The 24962-nt window shown below is 40.6% G+C and overlaps 1 protein-coding gene across 1 annotated transcript in view; it reads left to right on the top strand.

Moving 5' to 3' along the window:
* rk (G-protein coupled receptor rickets) overlaps positions 1-24962 on the top strand; it is an 81386-nt gene that overhangs the window by 250 nt on the left and 56174 nt on the right. Inside the window, exons 2-3 of the mRNA XM_034980387.1 lie at positions 21028-21099; positions 23190-23321. Of these exons, the coding sequence (XP_034836278.1) occupies positions 21028-21099; positions 23190-23321 (204 nt within the window). The remainder of the gene's footprint in view (positions 1-21027; positions 21100-23189; positions 23322-24962) is intronic.

Raw genomic sequence — 24962 nt, 5'->3', positions numbered from 1 at the left:
TCATATTATGCACTTTCTTCTTTGTGCAGTCAATAAGTACCCCTCACGTATAATGAGTATTGTAGAATTACTGTTAGTAGTTATTGTTAGTTTGTTTCCGCGGCGTCACCTGGTTCAGGGTACCAGCGGAAAATCAGCGCTGTATGTTCTTGTGCAACAAGGCATACAGCATAATGCTGAGCTGGGACCCTTTTTCGTGTTGTGCCACACATGACAGTTTGTTCCGGCGCTTCTTTTGCTTGAAGCGCGTTGGGCTTATGCTCAAGTGGAAGAAGCGCCGGAATAACTAGCTCTTAAAGTTATAAGATGTGATGTGTGGCCTAGTTTGGTAAATAAATGTGTTTTGTTTCTTTTTTGTTTCTTTCTTACTATAGGTAGGTACATTACTTTTGTGCTGTATACTAGCTGGTGGCCGAGAGTTCTTACGCGTGGTTTTAGGCTTTTTAAAATCCCGCGGGAACTCTTTGATTTTCCGGGATAACAAAATAAAAAGTAGCTTGTCTTTCTCCGTCTTGTACTATACCCATGAAAAAAATCACGTCGATCCGTTGCTCCGTTGCGACGTGATTGAAGGACAAACCAACAAACAAACATACTTTCGCATTTATAATATGGGTAGTGATTTGTATTGCCTGTAAAAGTCCAATCTACGCGCCAGCATTACCAGTAGAGGCCGCAAAACATACACAATACATACACCTAGCTATCTGCGAAAGATATATTATGTATGAGTACATTCCTGCGTACAATACCGGTTCACCTCCTCACTCTAACTTCACGTAAGCGTGTACTAGATACCTATTACCTACGTCCTAAAACAATCCGTCTCTGCTCTTGTATAGGCAATTACAGGTTTACGCAATTACTAAGTAGGTAATGCCAGGCTTTACTAAACATGCACTTAAGAGTTATGTCCACACAAAGCTCAATGCAAAACGTTTCTTTATCTTTATGGCTTTAGTGTTTATTGTTTAATTTTAGACATCTTTACCATACGCATAAGTAATACCAATTTACCTAACATATGAATGTTAAATGAAAAGTACTTATAAATATTAAAATAAAACATACAAACTTAAATAAACCTTACCAACTTAAAATTAAACGTCGTCAAAAAGTCCGCCCCTGGTTGCCCCTGGGCCAAAGGTGCCCATTAAGCTGGCACTATTGCCACGCTGAATGGCGATGATCAACCTTTGAACCAGGTAGGCCCCAGAGCGCGGATCGCAACCTCTTTCCCTTAGACGACACGCACGAAACCCTTCGCTTCATTTCGCTTCCTTATTAAATTGGTATTACATATTATGTCAGAAGCAGTCACTTAAGTTAAACACTCTTTAAAATACATTTCACTATTCGCCATATAAAAGTAAAAACACATGGCTGTCCGTCAACGTAATAAACTGCGCATCTAATTGGTCTCTGATAGACATGTGTCCGCTATAGCTTAACTTAACTGAAAACCGCTGCCGTGCCTATAGCGTACCATAGCGTTATTGTCGTAGCTAGCAACGGTTTTCAGTTATCATCTATGACGAACCACCTGACAACGCAACACTGCCAACTGGCAACCGACAATGCATTGTTTGGTTTTTGGGTAACTAGAAACGCAATAATTATGCCTTCTCTTTCTTTCTTTCACTGAAAGCTGAGAAGGAGCGGTTATTGGCTACCGGCTTAGTAACTAAGAACTTGGTAAACCAAAGCCGATCTTATCTCTATTACGCTAAGGCTTAACTGTACAAGTACTTGTCCATTACACTTTGATCTATCATTCTAAATACAGTTAGCCTTAGAGTAATAGAGATAAGGTCCTCTTTGGTTTATCAATCTTTATGAAATGTTTTTGGTTAACTGGACTGTGGCAAACTATTCGTGCAGGCGTCCACTATAGTTTGACCTATGTCAATGATCAAATTAAACTTTACTGCTATGAACTTAAGGTTGTGATTATTTCACGATATTCATGAAAGTAAAATTGGTTTTATTTTAGTGAATATGCGCGCGCTAGCTATACAGACGGTATTGATACGGCAGCTAGCTTTGTTACTACTACGGAAACCGCTGCGCGTGGCGCATATTAAATTAGTTGAAACACAACTCTGATACCGATATTCGGCAACGGTTAACAATATCGGTATTGAAACTAAGTAACTGTTGATTAACCGTTGCCGTAAATAGCCAATAACGCCCATCTTTAGTCTCTGATGAATGCAAAAAAACCAATAGAAAAGACATCAACGCGCTCTACATTTTTCGTTATCGACATTGCAAAATGCGCATCAATCAATCGATCACAGAGGTTGATAGATCTCGTTAATTGAATATCGAAGTAAGTATGTGTCTCAACTCTCAAGAAGATTTATTACGTTCTCTTGGCATCTAGAGTTTGGTCAGTATTTGTGGTGATTTGAATACTTTTAGTGTCGGCCTTTAGTGACATTTCGGCTTTGTAGAGCGTTGTCTCATGCCTATATGACGTTTTGTCGATCTCAACGACAGGGACAACGTTCTACAAATCTGCTATCTCCCTAAAGGTCGCGTACTGTACTATATTTGAAGATAACAACACTGACTTATTTAAACTTAATAAACAACGTAGGAGTACTACTTTACACGGTTTCTTCTCCACAATTTTAGAGAGCTTTTAGAGCCTCAATAGCTCAACCGGTATAGGAGTGGACTGAAAATCGAAAGGTCGACGGTTCAAATCCCGCCCGTTGCACTATTGTCGTACCTACTCCTAGCACAAGCCTGATGCTTAATTGGAGAGGAAAGGGGAATATTAGTCATTTAATATGGCTAATATTCTTATAAAAAAAAAAAAAATTAATGACAGCTTACTATTAAAACTGAGGGTGATGATTGCGTTGAGTCCGACTGATTCAAACGTGTTAAGTCACGCACCGTTGCCCCAAGTCGATAGCTGATAGGTGACCTTTGACTACCAAATGTTATGGGCAGATTACACCTACCGAGTACAGTGCGGCGAGTCAGTGTCCTCGGCCGAGTACCGGTACTCGGTTGGTATAAACACTTTAACGAGTGCAATTTCGCCGCAATTTCTCAGCCACAAGACTGTCTCGGCCGAGTGACATTTTACTGTCTCGCTTCACTACTCGGTAGGTGTTATCTGAGATGATAACGGACTAGAATCAAAAACGTACCTACTCTATGCTATATGAAAGGAGTACTTCATCATCATGATCAACGCATTACCGGCCCACTACTGAGCCGGGTCTCCTCTCAGAGTGAGAAGGGCTTAGGCCATAGTATGCCCGTTGGCCCAAGATTGGCAGACCCCAATGCGGAAAGGAGTACTTACTGTATCCAAATTACCTTCAGCAATGAAGACTACGTAAGAAACTAACCTACAGTACCTGGCAGGAAATATTTTACATCGACCTTTAGAAAGAGATAGCAGTTTCGTAGAGCGTTGTCTCTGTCGCTGAGACCGACGAAACGTCACATAGGTAAGAGTGACAAAGACAACGCTCTACGAATCAGTCAGACTCTACGAAGGCGAAAGCTCTAAGGTCGATGTACAATATTTTTTGCCGGCTACTGTACTTCTTGTAAAACAGCTCAAAATTAGACACAATTCTACTCATCTGGAGCTGGAAAAGCATCTGGTGCTTATCTGCAACGTGTCGATGGGCTGTCGGAGGTGATTGATGGGGAAGGCTGTCGCGCTGGCAGGCGGCGGGAGGTGGAGGGAAGGTCACGTCAAGCGCTGACGTGGTTTAATCAACACAAAGAATGCCCAGCATTTTTCATCCCACGTCACGCTAAGTAGGGTCGGCAGATATTTATTTTCTAAACAGGGATGATGATTAAATATTTAGGATTAAAGATTTGACTACTTTTTAGGGTTCCGTACCTCAAAAGGAAAAACGGAACCCTTATAGGATCACTTTGTTGTCTGTCTGTCTGTCTGTCTGTCTGTCAAGAAACCTACAGGGTACTTCCCGTTGACCTAGAATCATGAAATTTGGCAGGTAGGTAGATCTTATAGCTGACATTTGGGGAAAAATCTGAAAACCGTGAATTTAGGGTTAGATCACACAAAAAAAAATTTAATTGTGGTCATGAACTAATGATTAGTATTTTCAACTTTCGAAGTGAGATAACTATATCAAGTGGGGTATCATATGAAAGGTCTTCACCTGTGCATTCTAAAACAGATTTTTATTTATTTTTATGTGTCATAGTTTTTGAATTATCCTGCAAAATTTCGAAAAAATACGACTGTAGTACGGAACCCTTATTGCGCGAGCCTGACTCGCACTTGGCCGGTTTTTAAAAAAAAGAATATTAGGCATGTTAAATGACAAATATTCCCCTTTCCTCTCCAACAGCGTCAAGCTTGTGGTAGGAGTAGGTACGACAATAGTGCAACGGGCGGGGTTTGAACCGTCGACCAATTCGTCGTTCACCACGTTGCGCGTTGTAGGGTTTATCAGTCCACGCATTTAACCGTTGAGCTATTGAGGCTCACTTTTGAAAGAAGGTCTTCTAAAAATTGTAGGTAATACAAGGAAATTTTTGAACACGTAAAAAATTAGCTCAGGTATGCCCATCCCCGGGATGTAAGCTATCTCTGTACCAAATTTCTTCATAATTGGTTAAACAGATAGGTCGTGAAATTCGAATTTTATATTAAGTAATATGAGTAACGTACAAGTACTTACTAACAAAATCAAAACAATGATTGGATTATCCGCAGAGAAAAATAATCTAAATATATAAAAGTAAAAGGTGACTGACTGATCTATCAACGCACAGCTCAAACTACTAGACGGATCGGGCTGAAATTTGGCATGCAGATAGCTTTTATGACGTAGGCATCCGCTAAAAAAGGATTTTTGAAAATTCAACCCCTAAGGGGGTGAAATATGGGTTTGAAATTTGTGTAGTCCACGCGGACGAAGTCGCGAGCATAAGCTAGTAATTAATAAAGACGTTGCGGTAATTATTCAAGAAGAAGATACCTAATTGATTTAGCGAAGTATTTTCTGAGGCTCCTCCGCTAACATGATGTCGGTATTGCCTTCACATCCCTTGTCTCATTATAGCTCTGGCTCATGGTCATGATTTACTTACTGGAATAAATTAATTAGTTTGCCCCCCGCAGGCAGCGCGATAAGTTGGCCAATAAATCATGACGATCATTATAAAATGAGACCCGCGACTACTAAAGCACCAGATGATTATCAGGGAACAACGGAAACGACTGAAAAAGTCAAGACTGAAAAAAAACTGAACAGCTCCTTGAAATTACCTACAGTAATATTTTCGATCCCGTTAGAATTATGAGCCAACGTTGCGAGGCGTTGCGTTGTGATGCGTTACGTTGCGATGCGATGCGGTGCGTTGCGATGCGATGCGTTGCATTGCGTTTCGATGCGAAACGACCAATATTACTTTCCATATTATAAATGCGAAAGTGTGTTTGTTTGTTGATTTATTGGTTTGTTGGTTTGTCATTTAATCACGTCGCAACGGATCATTGGTTCGACGTGATTTTTTTGCATTAGTACCCATCTATAGTTGAATACCTGGAGATTGACATATACTTACTTTCCCTGGGATTTAACAAAAACTAAATCTCACGGACGAAGAGAAATCAGTAGAGTCTAGTGTTGAGGTGTTGCTAATCATTATTTAATAGAAACTACCTATTTGGTGTAACGATGAAGTCCACGTACTAAGTGTGGGAGCGCGGATGGAAGCGGCGCGTTATCAGGCGCCTGCAGCGGATCTAGGCTGGCTATTTATAGAGCTGGGGGCAATCAGTTGCAGTCTCCAGCCACCCCACCCCTCCCCACACCCGCCCCACACCCGCGCCCCTGTTATCCTGAAACACATACTGTACAATACTCTCACAGGCCTGCGTAAAAGCCGCTTAACGCAATATTTGTCAATAAAATTTATTGAATTAATTTGAATTAATTGGGACAAAGTTCATCTCGGCATGTTTCTAACTTTTCGGAATTATTAATATGTGCGTATCAAGCAATTAAATACCTATCACTTGCTTTAACGGCGAAGGAAACACCGTACAGCGTGACGTTAGTATTTAATTATTTTAAAGACTAATAAAAAACGTGATTTAAAAAAAATCTTTCTAGCTCCGTAAACTAAACTCCGTAAAAATAATAAAAAACTACCACTACTATACAAAAATCACATCATTTTATTTTCCTGAAAAACTACTGGGCCAATTTGAATGCTTCTTATATATTTTAATAGGCTGTTTCGGTCCGGGTTAAACTTTTAATGGTCCAACCGATTTTGATCATCATGCGAGTAATCTAGGCTACATGTATTTTATCCCAGATATAAAAAGTGATTCACGCGGACAAATTCACGAGCCGAACCTAGTAAAAAGTTATTTTCTAAAGGGAAATCATCGGTGCGAGGAATGATTTTGAGTGTGGCGCCTATATCAGTCGCAGTGGCCCAAATACTTGCATTCCCGTGTCTCTATAAAGCGACCTAGACGCGCGCGGAATGCCATAGTCATTAATACACACGCCACGATGTTATGTTTGTACGTCCGCAACCCACTGTTCTTTTGATATGCACATGTAGTTTATAGATGCTAAAAGCAGACATTTATTAATATTATCATCATCATGATCAACCCATCGCCGATTCACTACAGAGCACCGCGGGGCGATTACGTATCTCGCGACAGGCTTGCGACAGGCGTTTAAATCTCGCGATCATTGCTGTCAAACGTCCGGCTAGAGAGAGACGGCAATAGCCACAAAGCCAAATAAGAAGAAGAGGAAGAGAGACAGCAAATGAACTGTCGGATTGCTACTAATGTCGCGTTGCTCTCGCTACTGCAACTTTTTACGTAATCACCCCGCAGGTTTACATAAAGTGGGATCTAACAAGCGAGAACAAGAAAATAAGTTTCCGACATAAACACTGTTCTTCAGCGCGAGGTGAGCTGACAATGCGAATGTTTATCTACAAACTTGAACCAATAAAAATATCCTTTTAAATATTACTTACATGTTAAGAATTGTATAATTTCATAACTCTATAATTCCACGCTTGGTACGTACTTATAACAATCAGTTCGCGGAGTTTGACTTATCTTACCTATCAAACAATAAATTTAAAAAGGAATTAAGAAACTATCATCGTAAAAAAAGTAGCTAACATCTAAATATGCATGCAATCACACACTCCCACTTACACACACACACATACACACACGCACACACACACACTCATACATACACACACGCACACACACACACACTACACACGCAAACACACACACACACACATACATACACACACGCACACACACACACACACACACACACACTACACACGCATACACACACACACACACACACACACAAGCATACACACACTGTTGTAATTTTATTATACTATATATAGCTCGTTATTGTATATCGCCGGTTCCCTACAGAGCACGGGTCTCCCCTCAGAGTGAGAAGGGGTTTAGCCATAGTCTACCACACTGGCCATTTGCGGATTGGTAGATTTCACGCACCTTTGAGAACATTATGGAGCAGAACTCTCAGGTATGCAGGTTTCCTCACGATGTTCTTCTCACTCTGAGAGGAGACCTGTGCTCTGTAGTGAGCCGGTGATGGGTTGATCATGATGATGATGATGAAGACCAGAGTTGTGATACTAGTACATATTGTTATCAAAATCTGTGGTCTTGTATTTTGAATCTAGACCGAATTTATCTATATTTTGTCCACACAATAAGTACACCACAAAAATAAATTGTATTGGGAATTCTCTTAAAGTTATTCTTAGATAGCTACGACCACTGATAAGTGAATAATTTTATCTATGGCTACGACAGAATACTTGGAGGCACTGCGTTTTATTCCTACCATTTGTTGACTCTACGATCCCCTCTTCGCTACATTGAATTTTATAAGCGTGGCTTCTGCCATTCTACCAACTACCCGCAAATACCGGAACACTGCGAATCGCTACTGGCTGTAATAGCGCTCTCCTCTAACAGCTGCGGAAGACGTTATAATACGTACTGTTACACTTCCGCACAATAATAGCACTAGTCTTGGTTTGTTGTGGCCAATAAAGATACTTGGCTGAGATCTTGCTTTATAATAAATTCTAGTCAACATTCTCATAATATAATAATATATAAGCATGCAAATGAATAATATTTAATATCTAGTAATGATAATTTTAATAATTTTAATCCTATTCGTATTGTATCTTTAATATTTACCATTTTATTGTACCTAAAATTGTATTTGCAATACCCTGACAGGGTCTCATGTATTTAGCTTTTAGCTTTAAGCACCCACCATCAATAAATGTAAATGTACATGAAAGCAAATAAATAAATCTGAATCTGAATCTGAATCTATAGAGCGTACTTTGAGTTTGCTCAGACTTAAGATTGAGTTAAAACGAGACAGATTTATGTGACAGATATAGCTCTGTCTCGTTTTAACTCTGTCTTAAGTCTAAGCTAAGTCAGAGTACGCTCTATAGATCTCACCCTTTTTTTTTTTTTTTTTTTTTTTTTTTCGCTTAGGAGGGGAAAATCCTCATGGACATAGTGCCGGACTCCTACCGACTAAAAACCCCTCCTTTCTCTAAGCACTAATGTTCCCGCCTTGTTGGCCTACCATTACTGCCGCGGACTAACTCATCTTCCTCCTCTTTCGTCTTTCTCCTTACTTTCCATTATACCTTCCATGTATTTCTGAACTATCTGCCACTTCTTTTTCTCTTCCAGCATTGTGCTTATGAGGCTCTCCACTCCAAACTCTCCTCCCAGCTCGGCTACGACATTCCTTCTTTCTTCCTGAAACTGAGGACAATGGAACAGTGTATGTTCTGCATCGTCTATCGGTTCTATGCAGTACATACACTTACTGCTGTTTCTCTTTTTTATGCGCTCTGTATACTGCATAAACACCCCATGTCCTGTGAAGCACTGTGTCATTCGAAACGTCAGTATTCCGTGTTTCCTGGATACCCAGCTATTTATATTTTTAATCAGTCTATGCGTCCATCGTCCATTTGTAGACTGGTCCCATTCCTCTTGCCATCTAACCAGGGTCCTATCTCTGATGGCTTTTCTTTCTTCTGGTAATTTCAGTCCATAGCTCTCAGATCTTTCCCTCGCCAAGAGATGAGCTGGGATTAAATTTGCCAGTACGAGGGCAGCATCGGTGGATGTTGTTTTATAGGCGCAGCAGGTTCTCAACGCCATCATACGCTGGGTGCTCAACACTGTCCTCCTGTGTGTTCCCTTGTCCATGGCTGTTACCCATATAGGAGCCGCATACATTATGGTGGACTGCATTGCAAGAGCAAGAGTCCTTCTTTTCCGCGAATTCGGTCCACGTGTATTTGGGAGTATTGAGGTGAGTGCCTTAATGGTTTTTTGTGCCTTTTCACACACCAGATTTATGTGTCTACCGAAATTCAGCCGCGAGTCCAGAGTCACTCCTAGGTAAGTAACGGTTGGGATCTCACCCTGAACCTATAATATACGAGTAGTGGTATTGTCAGTGTCCTCGTCCATGTTGAATGTGAATGTACAATACTACCTAAACTTTCCTAGTGAAAAGCAAACTGCATTAAAATCCAGCGAAAATACTAACAAACGCGGATTGCGAGTTTGATTTAATCCCGTGAGAACCCTATGTTTTTCCATTTCCAAAATCCATAATTCTTTCGGTAGTTCCCAAAACTTCGATAAGATATTCAATATGAGGTTTGACTAGAGAATTATATATCATAATTCTTTAATAATCTTGCAAATGCGAAAGTGCGTCTATCATTTTAAAATCGATTTTGACGAAATACGGCATCTAGGAAACGGACATCGGCTACTTATTATCCCGGAAAATCATGGATTTTTAGAAAAACTCAACTAACATTGCCATATAAAGTATTCATTCATCCGGTAGGTATTCGTGCTAGGGCTAGAATTTACCCATCGAGTTGGAAGCAGGCGATTTATCAAAAGCTGCTTTTTCGAAGCTCAAACGGGTAAGGCATCTGCGATAACATTTATAAATAAGATGGATTGCAGCTCCGTCGAGTTTAGCTTATAGCTTATAGGCTGTAGCTAATACCGACTTGTGTACAACATGCCTTGGTAAAGCTGATCGTAGACTACATGTACCGTCCGCGCTTCCCTAAACAGATCTTTCAGTACTGAGAACGTGAATGCCATCAATCGGCATGCGTTGAACGCGTTGTAGATAAATATAGTGTCATGCCTGACAAAAGCGACACATGCTTTTACGTATGATTTTTTGTTTTGTATATTGTAAGACAAGCTATAGTGTCTGTGACTCTACTACTGGTTTAGAAAGCAAAAAAAAAGAAGATACTACAGAAAGAGTCGAGAATCTAGGTGGAATTAGAAACACGCGTTGAGTTCTTTCGTGAATCACGTGCAGCTCTAGCATGCGCAAGGCTCTGAATAGGTATGCGATTAACTTTATCCAAGTGTGCGCACAAGTTCCCGGTCCCACATTGTCACAAAAACATGACGGCGCGGCGTGACATGGTGTGATGTGCTCGTGAATCGTGTGCACCTTGCGGCAAGCTCTTTGATATGCGATCAAGTTTATCCAAGTGTGCGCACAACAAGTTCCCGGCGCGGCGCCACATTGTCACGACAGCATACAGCGTGACATGTGTGACGTGCAGTCATGTGTGGCGCAACACGAGGTCACACTCACTCGACTATTGCATTGCACTCATTCAATACCATTGAACTAAAGTATAGAGAGGCATATCAAACAAAAAACCGGCCAAGTGCGAGTCAGGCTTGCGCAACGAGGGTTCCGTACTACAGTCGTATTTTTTCCACATTTTGCACGATAATTCAAAAACTATGATGCATAATAAAAATAAATAAAAATGATATAAGTAGTTATCTTACTTTGAAAATTGAAAATCCTAATTATTAGCTGTTTATGACCACAATTTAAATTTTTTTGTGTGATGTAACCACAAACTCACGGTTTTCAGATTTTTCCCCGAATGTCTGCTATAAGACCTATACCTACCTGCCAAATTTCGTGATTCTAGGTCAACGGGAAGTACCCTGTAGGTTTCTTGACGGACAGACAGACAACAAAGTGATCCTATAAGGGTTCCGTTTTTCCTTTTGAGGTACAGAACCCTAAAAACGTCGCCGCCACGCGTTGTATTTGTGCAAGCCTTAATTGTATTTGAAGAGTTGTATTCCTTGCCGAGAGGGGCCACGGGATGGGGTCTCCAAGGCTAAGTCGGAAAGGATAAGCTGCCCGGATCGCCGCGCGGAATACATTATTTGTACATTTTACTCCCGACCTAGATTACACCAGCTATTGGATGCGGTTCCAGGATATCTATTCGGAACTCGTCGCACGGGAAATACCTATTCCACGCCGTAATATTATGTACATTGGTTCGGAGTAAGATTGTATTGATCTAGCTGTTGCTAGCGGATTCACCCGCTACTTGGAATGTACTTATTTCTAATCTTATGTGTCCAATTTGTAATTTACAACACGACTATCAAAAAGCGTAATTTTGTTACCTACCTACTTTAAATAAACGTTTTGACTTTTGACTTTTTTTTTAAGTTTTTTATGAACTTTTTTATGAAGGAATTGCTAGTAGGCCAGATAGGCCATAGGTTCAAATCCAACCAAAATATCACAACCATTAGCGACTAATGCAAATAATACAGGACTTCATTTTTTCTGCGCGTTTACGGTTGTTTTGGCTAACGACATTCTACATTTTGCGCTTCAATAAATTCAATAATAAATTGAATTCGTGAACGCGCGCCTATACTTTTCCGGAATCGACCTGCAGTAGTACGTAACATGAACTCCGACAAGGAAACGGCTCACCCGTTCACGAGCTTTTAAGTGCGTCTTTTATTATTGTGTGTAACAATTAAAATGTGTTCATGAACAATTAGTATTTTTAACTTTAAAAGTTTCAAAATTAATATACCAAGTGTGGTATCATATGAAAGGGGTTTACCTGTACATTCTAAAACAGATTTAATTTAGTTTTATACATAATAGTTTTAGTTTTGTCGTGCAAAATGTCGAAAAAAACGACTGTAGTACTGACCTACTAGTAGACTGACCTTCGGTGCGCGAGTCTGACTCGCACTTTGCTGGTTTTTACAGAATTTTGTCGCTGAAACAACTCAAATAGGTGCATGATTACAGTCAAGCTTATAATGTGGTTTTTGACAAAAGTTTCTAAGTCGTTTTCCAGTAAGTGTAGTAGTATTAAGTACCTATTAACTTCTCTCTCGAGTCACGTCACAGGGGCGGGCGTTTATCGTCAAAGTTGTGCAACAATGTCTTCGACACTGATACCTTTATTGTTGTTGAAGTAAATAAGCTTACCACAGGGTCAGGTGTTAAGGCTGGAATAAATAAAACGCGACAGCTATTTGGCAGGAAGTCACACTGGACGCGCGCGTATGTGTTTGCGATTTGGTTATACATGAAACTGTATGAAAACTGCAGGATCGTGGCTCAAAGCGCGCTTAGCAGTGATCGCGTTTATAATACGCCTGCTCTTCACTTGCCCTGCGACAGCCCACGCGCTCCGCGAAACATAGTGTGTGTTTCCCTTCGTTGCGGACAACAAAACTGGCATGGGAAACGAAGCTAGTTCGAAGTTCGATCATCCACAATATTGTTTTGCGCCTTTACACGAGTGAAAAGCCAAGCTTTACAGTTTCTCGTAAGTATTAAGACTTCTAGGAGCCGTATTGGACTGCTTCGTCGCGCGTTGTGTGTGATTCGGGCATTTAAGAAGTAATTGTAAGAGATGACGTGTTTTGCAGACCGACCCATCTCCATTTTGGTCAATACCGGGGTGATACCGGGCCATCGTGAATTGTTCTCCGGCACGATCTGTAATCTTCTGAACTCTGTTACGAGCGGACGCGGTCGGGGTGCTTGTTTGCTAAGTTACACAAAAGTTAGTTGACCGCCAAGGGCTTGATACAAACTCGTTAGTAAGTCGGGCAAGTTGCCATTATTCCACCTGCCTACTAACCTAGGCAAGAGTAACCTGGAAAGATACTCTATTAAGATTATAATGCTCTTTCTTAATTCTATGCTTGTACTCATTATTGAAATCCCTATTACTATAGCCGACTCCAACTCGGTTGGGCAGCGTTCAGGAAGCTTCGAGATGTCTTCTTGTCCAAAATTCCTCAGTGCTTGAAGACCAAAGTCTTCGAACAGTGCGTGTTGCCAGTGATGATAACATGTGGATCCGAGACATGGTCGCTAACTATGGGCCTCATAAGAAAGCTCAGAGTCACTCAGCGGGCGATGGAGAGAGCTATGCTTGGAGTTTCTCTACGTGATCTAATCAGAAATGAGGAGATCCGTAGGAGAACTAGAGTAACCGACATAGCTCAACGGGTTGTGAAGCTGAAGTGGCAATGGGCAGGGTACATAGTTCGTACAACCGATAGACGTTGGGGTCCCAAGGTGCTGGAATGGCGACATCGCACCGGAAGACGCAGCGTTGGAAGACTCCCCACTAGGTGGACGGACGACATCAGACGAGTCGCAGGGAGACGCTGGATCCAGGCGGCGCAAGACCGTGGCGTGTGGAAGTCCCTACAAGAGACCTATGTCTAGCAGTGGACGTCTATTGGTTGATGATGATGATGATGACTCATTACTGTGAGTCATTATACACTCGTTAGTGTTAGCATCGAGCCCGTAGAGCAGGAACTCGCCGAAACAGCGCCCGAACTAACCGCCACTGGAAGCAGATGTCACTAATGGTGATGCATTCATACTCGCATGGACAGCGTGCTGGCGCGCAGCCAGCGAAACTCACTGCCACTTAAGCTCCCTACTCATGCTGCCAAAACCAATTGCAACAAAAACGCACTCGTTTACCGAATATGCATCCGCTAAGAAACGATCTTTGAAAATTCAACCCCTATTAGGGGGTGAAATAGGGGTTTGAAGTTTGTGTAGTCCACGCGGACGAAGTCGCGAGCATAAGCTAGTATCAAATATTAGGCTGCGCACGGTGACGGGAAAAATAGGGGTACCCATGGGGTACCTTAGGGCTACCTGCGTCAAATATACTAACATTTGACTCCTGTCAGTGACGTTAAACGCCTCGACGTTTTGCTAGAAGCATAGACTATATTACTTCGTATGGACAGGGCCATTGAACAAACAAAATGGCACCGACTCATTGGTGCTTTAGCACCAATGCAACTTCAGTCACGTCTGGATTTCAAACGGGTCATTCATAAGTATCTAAGAGGTGGCACTGATTTATTTGGTTCCAAAACCGTGAAAAGCTTTCTTCACTTGGGCATATCTTGTCATCTATATCGATGGCTAGAAGTCATCTAGAAGTTCCCTAACTGTTGTGGTGCTATTTTTGCATTAGGTCACGTTCACTTAGAATGCGTTTTCGTACGAAATTCGTAATGTGTAGCACAGCTCTTTTTCTTTCTTCCTAATTTACTTTGGAATTTTTATCACGGTTGAGATATAAATATAAGATTATTATAATATCGGCGAACGCTCGATTCAGTGCCGATTGTGGCTCAGATGAATTAATGGCCCGCGCCGGCCGAGGAGACGACGACCTCGCGATATCAATGGAATGAAAATTAAATTCAATGTTTACAGCATATTAAAGAGTTCTTTATAAACGCATACTGCTTGTCGTCTCAACTCTCAACTGATACTCTGCTGACGTCTAAGGCTCGACTCTGCTAGGGATTTCAATACTGCCGTGGTAATCGAGAGGGCATAAATCGGAAGTTTCGATTTTTTTTTCTCTTATCTAAATTTATAAAAGAAAAAGATGACTCAAAACTCAAACTACTGGACGGATCGGGCTGAAATTTGGCATGCCGATAGCTATTATGACGTAGGCATCCGCTACGAAAGGATTTTTAAAAATTCAACTGCTAAGGGGGTAAAATAAGGTCAAACTATATTTCTACCTGTCTGGATTTTATTCCTCTGTGTAACATGAAAACACGCGGCATTTTAACTCTATAGGTCAACTGTCATGTCAAAAGTACGGTTCACCTTTAAAATAAGGACTAAAATCATACTTTGACACAAACAGTTAAAATGGCGCGTGAGGAGTTAAATATTACGCGTTACAAAAGCAGAGCAAAAATAGATATTGCATCGAATGTACCTAAGTAACCTAAGAGAGTTCACCAAGGTACAAAGCTTTCCTGGTTCACGATATTTCATACTTATAACACGCAGTATTTCATCCCCAATTGGTAGCTGTAGGTATCAGAAGATAAAAGCAAAAGAAGCCCTACAGAGATCCTAAAAAACATAGGCGGTGAAGCGAGTCGGTTGTTAGAGTCTACCGCGAAGTAGCGAAGTGGCCGTGACGCGCCGATGATGGATGACAGCAATAACGCACCGCGCTCGTTATCACACTACCCGACCCCCTACTCACCCCTCGCGACCCCTCACCCAACAGCGCTCGCTGCAAGGGGGAACCACCCCGCTAGCCACCAGTACTTTGAACTTTCGTAATCAGCTGATCGGTAGCTACATTATCAAAATGTTCAAATCTAATCTGTTTATGCTACGTTACGCCATTCGAGCATCAAGCATGATTAGCTTGAGTAATGCTGCTGCCGTATCTTTCAAGATCACGCAGAAGATATAGGGCCACCAGTCTCATCTAATTAACTTGTATCGGATCTGCTAAATAAATCCGATAATCATCATCAACCGATAGACGTCCACTGCTGGACATACATTAGGTCTCTTGTCTATAGGACTTCCACACGCCGCGGTCTTGCGCCACCTGAATCCAGCGGCTCCCTGCGACTCGTCTGATGTCGTCCGTCCACCTAGTGGGGAGTCTTCGATAATGCTGTTATAATATTGACCTATAGGTATTGTGCATAGGAAACTATATGATGCCCGCGAGTCGCGACTTCACCCGCTTGGATTTGAGTTCTTTGAAACCCCGGCGGGAATTCTTTAATTTCCCAGGATAAAAATCTAAATATATAAAAGGAAAAGGTGACTGACTGACTGATCTATCAACGCACAGCTCAAACTACTTGACGGATCGGGCTGAAATTTGGCATGAAGACAGCTATTATGACGTAGGCATCCGCTAAGAAAGGATTTTTGAAAATTCAACCCCTAAAGGGGTGAAATAGGGGTTTAAAATTTGTGTAGTCCACGCGGATGAAGTCGCGAATAAGCTAGTTAGTCTATAAGGATACAACCTATCTCTGAACCAAATTTCATTAAAATCGTTTAAAATAGGCTACTTGACTCATATCTAATTTCGTCCAATAAATGATTATTTATTATAGTATTTTGCTTAAGACAACGAAATATATCAATAACAATTATTAAAAACGCAGGATGGATATATAAATCCAATTTAAAAAAATACAGTTTTTATTTTTATTTGAAACGCAGAAAACGCTGTCAGCCATGATGTGACGTCATTAAATATGTAAACAAAGAAATGTCATCCCTATGTCACGCGGGGACTAACGTAGTATCCATATACATAAAATTTAAAGTCCTGACTAACTTATATATCAACGCACAGCCTAAACATCTAAACAGCTGGTCCTAGATACATGAAATTTGGTGGGTGTGTTCTTTGTAGGTAAAGAGAAGGTATCCACTAGGAAAGGATTTTTTGAAATTCCACCCCTGAGTGAGTTAAATGGGGGTTTGAAATTTATGAAGTCCACGCGGGCGAAGTCACGAGCATAAGCTTGTTTTTATATATTTCTAAAAACTCATAGTAAACGTAAAAAGTTATCGTTTTCTCTTTATAAATTGAATAAGTTATTAAGTAAGACTTACAACAAAGTGATCTTTGCAAAAATAAATTTGGGTTGAAGTCGTTAGTCATATAGGATCCCTTTAAGCAAGTCTTCGCGTGTTACGTATATTTATTTCACTGGGCACTCTAATCCACAACTTTCCTGTGGTCTTTATCGATGCGTTTTTTAGATTCTCAGATGATACAATAACGATAATTACTATATTTTTCATGTAAACTAGTATAGAAGTCATGTTTATTAAACTTTGGGAGGTTATGCTGTTGTTTACAAATGCATGACGTCAGAGCACAGATAATCTATCGGCCAAACATGGCCGACAGTGTTTTCACCTGTCTAAGAAAAATATATTTTTAAATTAAAGTTTTATGGTTTTTAGGGCGCAAAAAAATATAGTGTTAATTTTTTTGATCTAATAGGACAAATATTAACCATTTAAGACCTACTTTAAAAAAGTGTCAACTAGCCTATTCTGTAAAATAATACTATTAGTGTATTCTGCAGACTACCTAACTCCAGCCTGATTGGTTTTAATGGTCACTACGTACAGATCTGGTTCAGGGTGTGATGAAGGAGAAGGAATGTGGTAAAAGTAACTCAGTATTGTTCAAGGTGGAGTCACCCCATTGAATTCCCTACTTTTACTAGAATATTTTTTGTGAACTATATACCTCCTAAAAAAAGCTGTGATAGCCTAGTGGTTAGGACGTCCGCTTTCTAATTGGAGGTCGGGGGTTCGATCCCGGGCACGCACCTCTGACTTTTCGGAGTTATGTGCGTTTTAATTAATTAAATATCACTTGCTTTAACGGTGAAAGAAAACATCGTGAGGAAACCTGCATGCCTGAGAGTTCTCCATAATGTTCTCAAAGGCGTGTGAAGTCTACCAATCCGCACATGGCCAGCGTGGTAGACTATGGCCAAAACCCTTCTCACTCTGAGAGGAGACCCGTGCTCTGTAGTGAGTCGGCTATGGGTTCATGATGATGATGATGATGATATAGCTCTTTCCTTCCTTCTGCAGTCTAAATCGTGCTTTAAGAGAAATAGAACATTTTTGCTACAAGCTTGTGTTGTCTTTCTGTTTGGTTATTTTTGCGTGCATCACAACATGTAATATTTCAAAGGATATTTTATTGGTTCAAGTTTGTAGATAAACATTCGCATTGTCAGCTCTCCTCGCGCTGAAGAACAGTGTTTACCTCGGAAAGTTATTTTCTTGTTCCGACTTGTTTGAAGATCCCACTTTCGGTAAACCTTGTACAACTTTCGTCTGTCCATTTTTCAGTTCATAGTTTTAATTCAGGTGACGTTGTTTTCAGCGAATTGGGTTGAGACTTGGGATGAATCATGCTACAGTTCGGCGCCGCTGTTATTTAGAAGAAACAAAAACAAACAAGTTTAAAGTGTTTCCGGTTCGCTAGACGAGGCGACTCCAACATTCATTAATTTAAGTATGAAGTACACACAATTCGCGACGGTAAAGTGCCCAACGCAACTCTCTAGACTTCACTATTTTTATTTTATCAAATCAAAATACAATTCAAAAAGCTTAGTCTAAAAACATCGAATAAACCACACAGGTTTGTCCTCAGTGCCTAGCTGCAACGATTAGGTATTAACTAATTACTTCGTGACTAAAACATCGTGAGGAAACCTGCATGCCTGAGAGTTCTCCATAATGTTCTCAAAGATGTGAAGTCTACCAATCCGCACATGGCCAGCGTGGTAGACTATGGCCAAAACCCTTCTGACTCTGAGAGGAGACCCGTTCTCTGTAGTGAGCCGGTGATGGGTTGATCGTGATGATGATGATTATGTGACTAATGGCACGACCTTCAGCAATGAGGAGTACGACGCAGAATGAAGGGTTTAAATTCCCATCTGCCTCCGCATTCTTGCCCCCGTTACATTTGCTCCACAACACTTTAACTTTATTCCCAACTTCCACCCGTCGAAACTTTTACTGATTCGGGGGCCGATGAAACAAAAATTATTCAAGTGGTAACAGATGGGAACTTTTGTAGTATTAATGCCTGGCAGCAGATGGGTAAAAAAGTATTGAGGTGGGGGTGGATGGGAATTTTATAATGAACTAACTCATGCTCGCGACTTCGATATTGTCCCGTTGGCCCAAATCATTCACGTGTACACGCGCATTCTTATTTTTTATTTTTTATTTTATTTTATTGGTTTGCCAACAGATAGTACACATAATATTATAAAATAACAATTACAGTTCACAGAGAAAAAATTTAGAGTGTACACCCAATTACTGGCAAACCGGCATGCATTTTAAAAGTTTGCAAGTGCGGGATTACCAGTTAACTTAAAGCTAAAAATACAAATATGAAAAAATAAAAAATAAAAACACTGCATTTTACAATAGTACTAAATATTAAATACTAAATATTACGTAAAACAAGAAAAATAAGAAAAATTACGAAGAAGCATACGAGTTTATAATGCTGCATCAATATACTGATGCAGCATTTTTTTGTACTGCTGCAAGGAGAGTGAATGAGGATCTATTATCATATTTTTCGCAGTTTTAAAAAGATTATTATGTTCGCGACATATTCTAATCAATACATTGTTTTCTCCTAAGTTTGTTCTGCATCCCCTTATAATATAAGGCTTGTACGTAGAAAATCGCGAATTTTTACGAGGCACAGAAAAAATTATTTTGCGTAAAATGTTTGGGCAGTCAATTTCATAGTTTAAAATTTTGAACAGAAGTACCTGATCGGATACCCAGCGTCGGTTTTCAAGTGTCATTATTTTAAAATAGCTCAGTCTTTGCCTGTAAGATGTTAATTCTGCTTTTTTATTCTGATGTACCGTTAACAGAAAAAGGAATCGTTTTTGAACCCTTTCTATTCTTAATATGGGGTCTTTATAGGATGGATTCCAAATGCTGGAGCCATATTCTAGTAAGCTGCGAATTAAGGCAGTATAAACCACTTTAAGGGCCAAACACGACTTAAAAGATTTGCAGTTGCGCCAGATAAAACCTAATAGTTTATAGCATTTACTGACTATTCCGTCTATGTGCGTGTTGAAGGATAGTTTTTTATCAATAATAATGCCTAGGTCTCTGATCTCATTTACTTCATCCAGCAAAAGGCCATTAAGTGTATATGAAGTCTGAAGTGGCATACGTTTTTTGGTAAATTTTATATGTAGACATTTCTTAATATTAAGTGGCAGTTTATTTTTAGCAGACCAATCTGAGATAGAATTTAGGTCATTTTGAAGAGCTAGAGAGTCTGATGTAGCTTCAATAGCTTTAAAAATCTTTAAGTCGTCAGCAAATTTCTTATGACAATCTGTCAAGTTGTTTCCGTCGCATCAGGCTTTAGTTCTCCCAAACTCCATGACGCACTTTGTATCTGGTGTCCTACTTTTTGCGATTCCCGCCAAAGGAAACTAACATGTCTCTGCGAGATTTAGTTTATTGTTCTAACTAGTCTAACTACTGGAGTTGGACCATTCTCGAGGACCATAACCATTAATCATTTAACGGAACTAGCAAAACAGTAAAAGCATGAAAACGAAATTATTTCACTTACTTTTACTATTTACGTAGTAGGTATAACATAAAATACATAAAATAGTATAACTGCTCAAACCTCTATAGGTTTTGCCGTACCTAACCTAAACCATGGAAACTTTTTTTGTATGATCTGTTGGTAGTTCAATAAAAACTAAAATAAATAATGAAACAAAGGGTCTGCTGATTATTATGAATTGATATTATAGTATCGATACATTGGGACATTAGTACAACAAAGTTTTTATGGTAATTTCTTCTACATCTCCACTTTCGGCTCTTTGAGTGAATACTTGAGTATTGTATTGTTGTATGCTTGACTGTATTGTCTACTCCTCCCTAACAGCCGCAGAAGACACTAGAATCTAGATCATCCGGCAGATCGCCCGTGAAATGGATAGATCGAAATGTTCTCTTGAGTGTACGAGGAAGGCCTAGCCACACGAGTATCCTAGCTGTTAGGAGTGTAATTCATCAACACCCATCGCCACCCTACTAGTGGTTCAGGTTTCCTCGCGATGTTTTTCTTCACCTGGACCCTCGAATAGGAGACCCTAAGTCTTTAACTACCAGCCTATCGCCACATTTTGCTAAATATATGTATTTGTTGCAGTGACGTGTCGCACAACAACATCAGCGCGCTACCATCCGACGTGCTGCAGGATGCAGCCGCACTGCGTGACCTGTGAGTACGACCTTTAATGGTTTATTAATTAGGGAGCAAATCGCCCGCGATATCTCTAAAGATATCATCGCACGACGTCACCTGCAGGTCGATTCCGAAAAACCTGCATTATCATTATAACAATCTCAATTGTTGTGATTGACTGAATTTATGGAATTCTTTTTGCAACAATGCATTGTGACCAATATTGTGTGAGTGTCAACCAATCAGAGGTGATTCTACCGAAATCGAGCAGCACATTTCGCCAGACTTCGCACGACATGACGTCTGGTGTCGGTGACTACATAATGTGGATGAAAAAGGTCTTGAGACAAGACATCGGGTGACGTCGCGTGATTTCGCGTGATGTCTGTGGAGACGCGTGTCGAGGGACATTTGTCCCCTAATGAATACACGGCTTTAAACTTTAATTTTCATATCTCTTATTTAAATTGTTTTTTTAAATTCACTATAGGCAAACGCTTGACTACAATCACACCTGATGGAAAGTGATGATGCGGCCTAAGATGGGACGCGTTTACCTAGAAGATTCACTCTTGTTTTAAAGATACCCGGGTTGTTTGCTTGTTGTTACCACTTGCCACCTCGCCCTTCAAGAAACCTAAGTTCCGAAGCCATTTTACCATTTTTGAAAAGTGTCTTAATTTGATCCTAAAGTGATAATAAACCACCAAAAAATTTACTCGACCGATAAGTGCAGTAAGATTAGCGACGTAATCACGAAGTAGAAATTTTGCCCTCCTTGGACGTGACAGATAGGTATAGGTCCCATGTCCCATTTAATTTAAGGTTGCAACGTTTAAGCTAAATAAATCCACGCTTTTTCACTTCCACGCATACTGATACATTCCACTTGTTCTGTTCAAAAAATAATGCATGGTTATAAGAAATACGCGTAGGCTTTAAAGAATTATAGGCAGTGACGCGTCATGCGCTTTAGTGCTTTCAAAACATGGGCTTATTCTATTAGATATCTATAACCTACTCTCAGAAAAGATTAATGAGTCTTCCTTTATCATTATAATTCAACAAACAGAAATATCTGAATGAAACACTACGCTCTCTAAGCGTAAAATATACTGATAGATTGAATATCGAATACTGTTTAGTCACTGATATTTCACTTATCATCGTCATCATGATCAACCCATAGCTGGCTTACTACAGAGCACAGGTCTCCTCTAACTAAGACAAGGGTTTGGCCATAGTCTACCATGCTGGTCAAGTCGACACCTTTGAGAACATTAATGGAGAACTCACAGGCATGCAGGTTTCCTCATTATGTTTTGATTGATGTTTAATTTCTTAAAACGCACATAACTCCGAATAGTTCGAGGTGCGTGTCCGGGATCGAACCCCCGACTTACCGAATAGGAGGCGGACGTCGTAACCACTGGGCTATCACCGCCTCATACATTCAGTGTCAGACATTCCAACCAAAGGTCCCTATGAGGCGATGTTTTTGCATATTCGGTTAATGAAAGCTCGTGGCTGGCGCGGTGCCGAACGAAAGTGCAAAGAAACAAGCGAGGAGAAAATATGTAATTGCCACTTGGATTCCCAAAAATGGCTCAGGAAATTGGAAGATTTTGTGTTTTAGCCAAATAAAATCAGTGATAGAACATCTGTTAAGCAGCATCGCGCGCCAAAAGTATTTTGCGTAAAAGCCTGTTTTCTTACTCGTCTTAAAAATATTTTAAGAATTCCCTTAACTTTCACTTTATCTCAATGTATTTTAAATTGAAGAGTGAATAAGATGTATTTGAGGAGTTCGGGGTTCGATTCCGGGTACGTCCTGTAACTTTTTGGAGTTATGTGCATTTTAAGTAATTAAATACCACTCTGACGGTGAAGGAAAACGTCATGAGGAAACCTGCATGCCTGAGAGTTCTCCATAATATTTTCAGAGGTGTGTGAATTCTACCAATCCGTACTTGGCTAGCGGGGGGAGACTTCTTAACAACTAGGCTATCTCCGTTTCTTTTTTTTTGTGATCCAATCCAATCCAATCTTTACATAGGCCTTTCCAAGAGCACGCCACCAAACACGGTCCAGCCTTTTGTGATGCTATTTGTATTTAATATGCTTAGGAACCTGTCTGCCAATCGCCTGCAGTCGGTGGCGGCGGGCGCGCTGAGCAGCGCGTCGCTCGCGCGACTGTGGCTCGACGGTTGCGCGCTCGCGCGACTGCCGCCGCTGCGACTACCGAGACTCCATTACCTGTGAGTATAATACCCTTATACTTAATTTTGTTCTCAATGCCAATCTGCAGATGACTTTTTGGTAGTATTCGTGATGTTTATCAATTAGCCTTTCATATCTTGCTACGACAAAACAACTACAAGAGTACGACCAGACAACGAGAAGAATACGACAAGATTAAGACAAGACTATGACAAGAGTAGGTACGAAAAGACAACGTCAAGAGTGCAGTGAAGAGGAATATGGAATATTACACAAGTTTAAAAAATTTACTAAAATAAGCTCCTGAAAATGTAAATGATTCAAAAGCGTTGCTTTTTAGATGGAACTTATTATTGTAAATCGAATCTTTGATTGATCTCCGTGAGATAGACATTACGAATGAATGCATTTGACTATTCAAAAGTGGTACATACTTGTAAACGTTATTTAAAAGAAATATCGATACTGATAAGTATCATAAATGCACAATTGTGTCTGTCTGGTCTGCTAGCTTTTCATGGCCCAACAGTTAAACCGATTTTTATGAACTTTGGTACAGAGTTAGCTTACATCCCGGGGACTACTACGGGGGCTACTTTTTATCCCGGAAAATTAAAGAGTTCCCACGGGATTTTGAAAAGACTAAATCCAAGCGGATGAATTCGCGGGAATCATCAAGTCATAAATAAATGTAACAGATAAGGACAGGGCTCGTTGAAGATGCAATATAACCCCTGTATATTGCCCCGTCACCACAACGCCGAGGGAGAGCGACGTGTGCCTTAATATCATTCAAATTAGCCCCGGTCTGTTGCACAGACCTCACATTTGCCTTTCAAAGTACGATAATAAATCTTTTCGACAGGCATCTATCAGTTTTTCTTTGAAAATATAGTGTAAGAAATGTTTCTTGTTGATCTACTTCAATAGAGGCACGATGGAATCGAGACCCGCGGGAACTCTGATTTTCTAGGATAAAAGTAAACTAGGTACGTCAGGTCCATCCAGGTCCTAACCTCCATGTCTTTACCTATGCCCGTGCTAAAAATCACGTTGATCAGTTGCTCCGTCGACGTATGTCTTTCAATCCGCGACGCGATTGAAAGACAACAAACGGATCCGAAACATTCGCCATATAATTAGAGCCTTATAAGAAAGCTCAAAATCACTCAGCGGGCGATGGAGAAAGCTGAGTTCGGAGTTTCTCTACGCGATCAAATCAGAAATGAGGAGATCCGTTGAAAACCTAAAGTAATTGACATAGCTCAATGGGTTGCCAACTGTAGTTGCGAAGCGAAACTGCTATGGGCAAGGTATAGATAGTTCAATCCACGAAGACGCGCCCCACTACTGTTCGTGCGGGGAAACCACGGGTGCGGAGAGTGATCTTCATCCAATTTATCTTCTTGTGCGTGTGCCCACATCGCTGATCGTTGCGTTACGACTTACGATAGAACTCACACTCTAACAGTACATAGCACATTTGCATTGTAACTGATTGGGATAAAGAGTGGGGCGCGTCATCATGGATTGAACTGTCTATAAATAGTTCGAAGAACCAATAGTATGGATAACTGGAATGGCGACCTCGCATCGAAAACCCTAGCGTTGGCAGACACCCCACTAGGACCTAAACACAAAGAAGAATAAACTGGAGTAGGGGAAACGTCCGGCAGCTG

The sequence above is a fragment of the Maniola hyperantus genome, chromosome 22 (genome assembly GCF_902806685.2).
Source record: "Maniola hyperantus chromosome 22, iAphHyp1.2, whole genome shotgun sequence".
Taxonomy (NCBI): Eukaryota; Metazoa; Arthropoda; class Insecta; order Lepidoptera; family Nymphalidae; genus Maniola; species Maniola hyperantus.
This window is presented reverse-complemented; position numbering and strand designations above follow the sequence as displayed.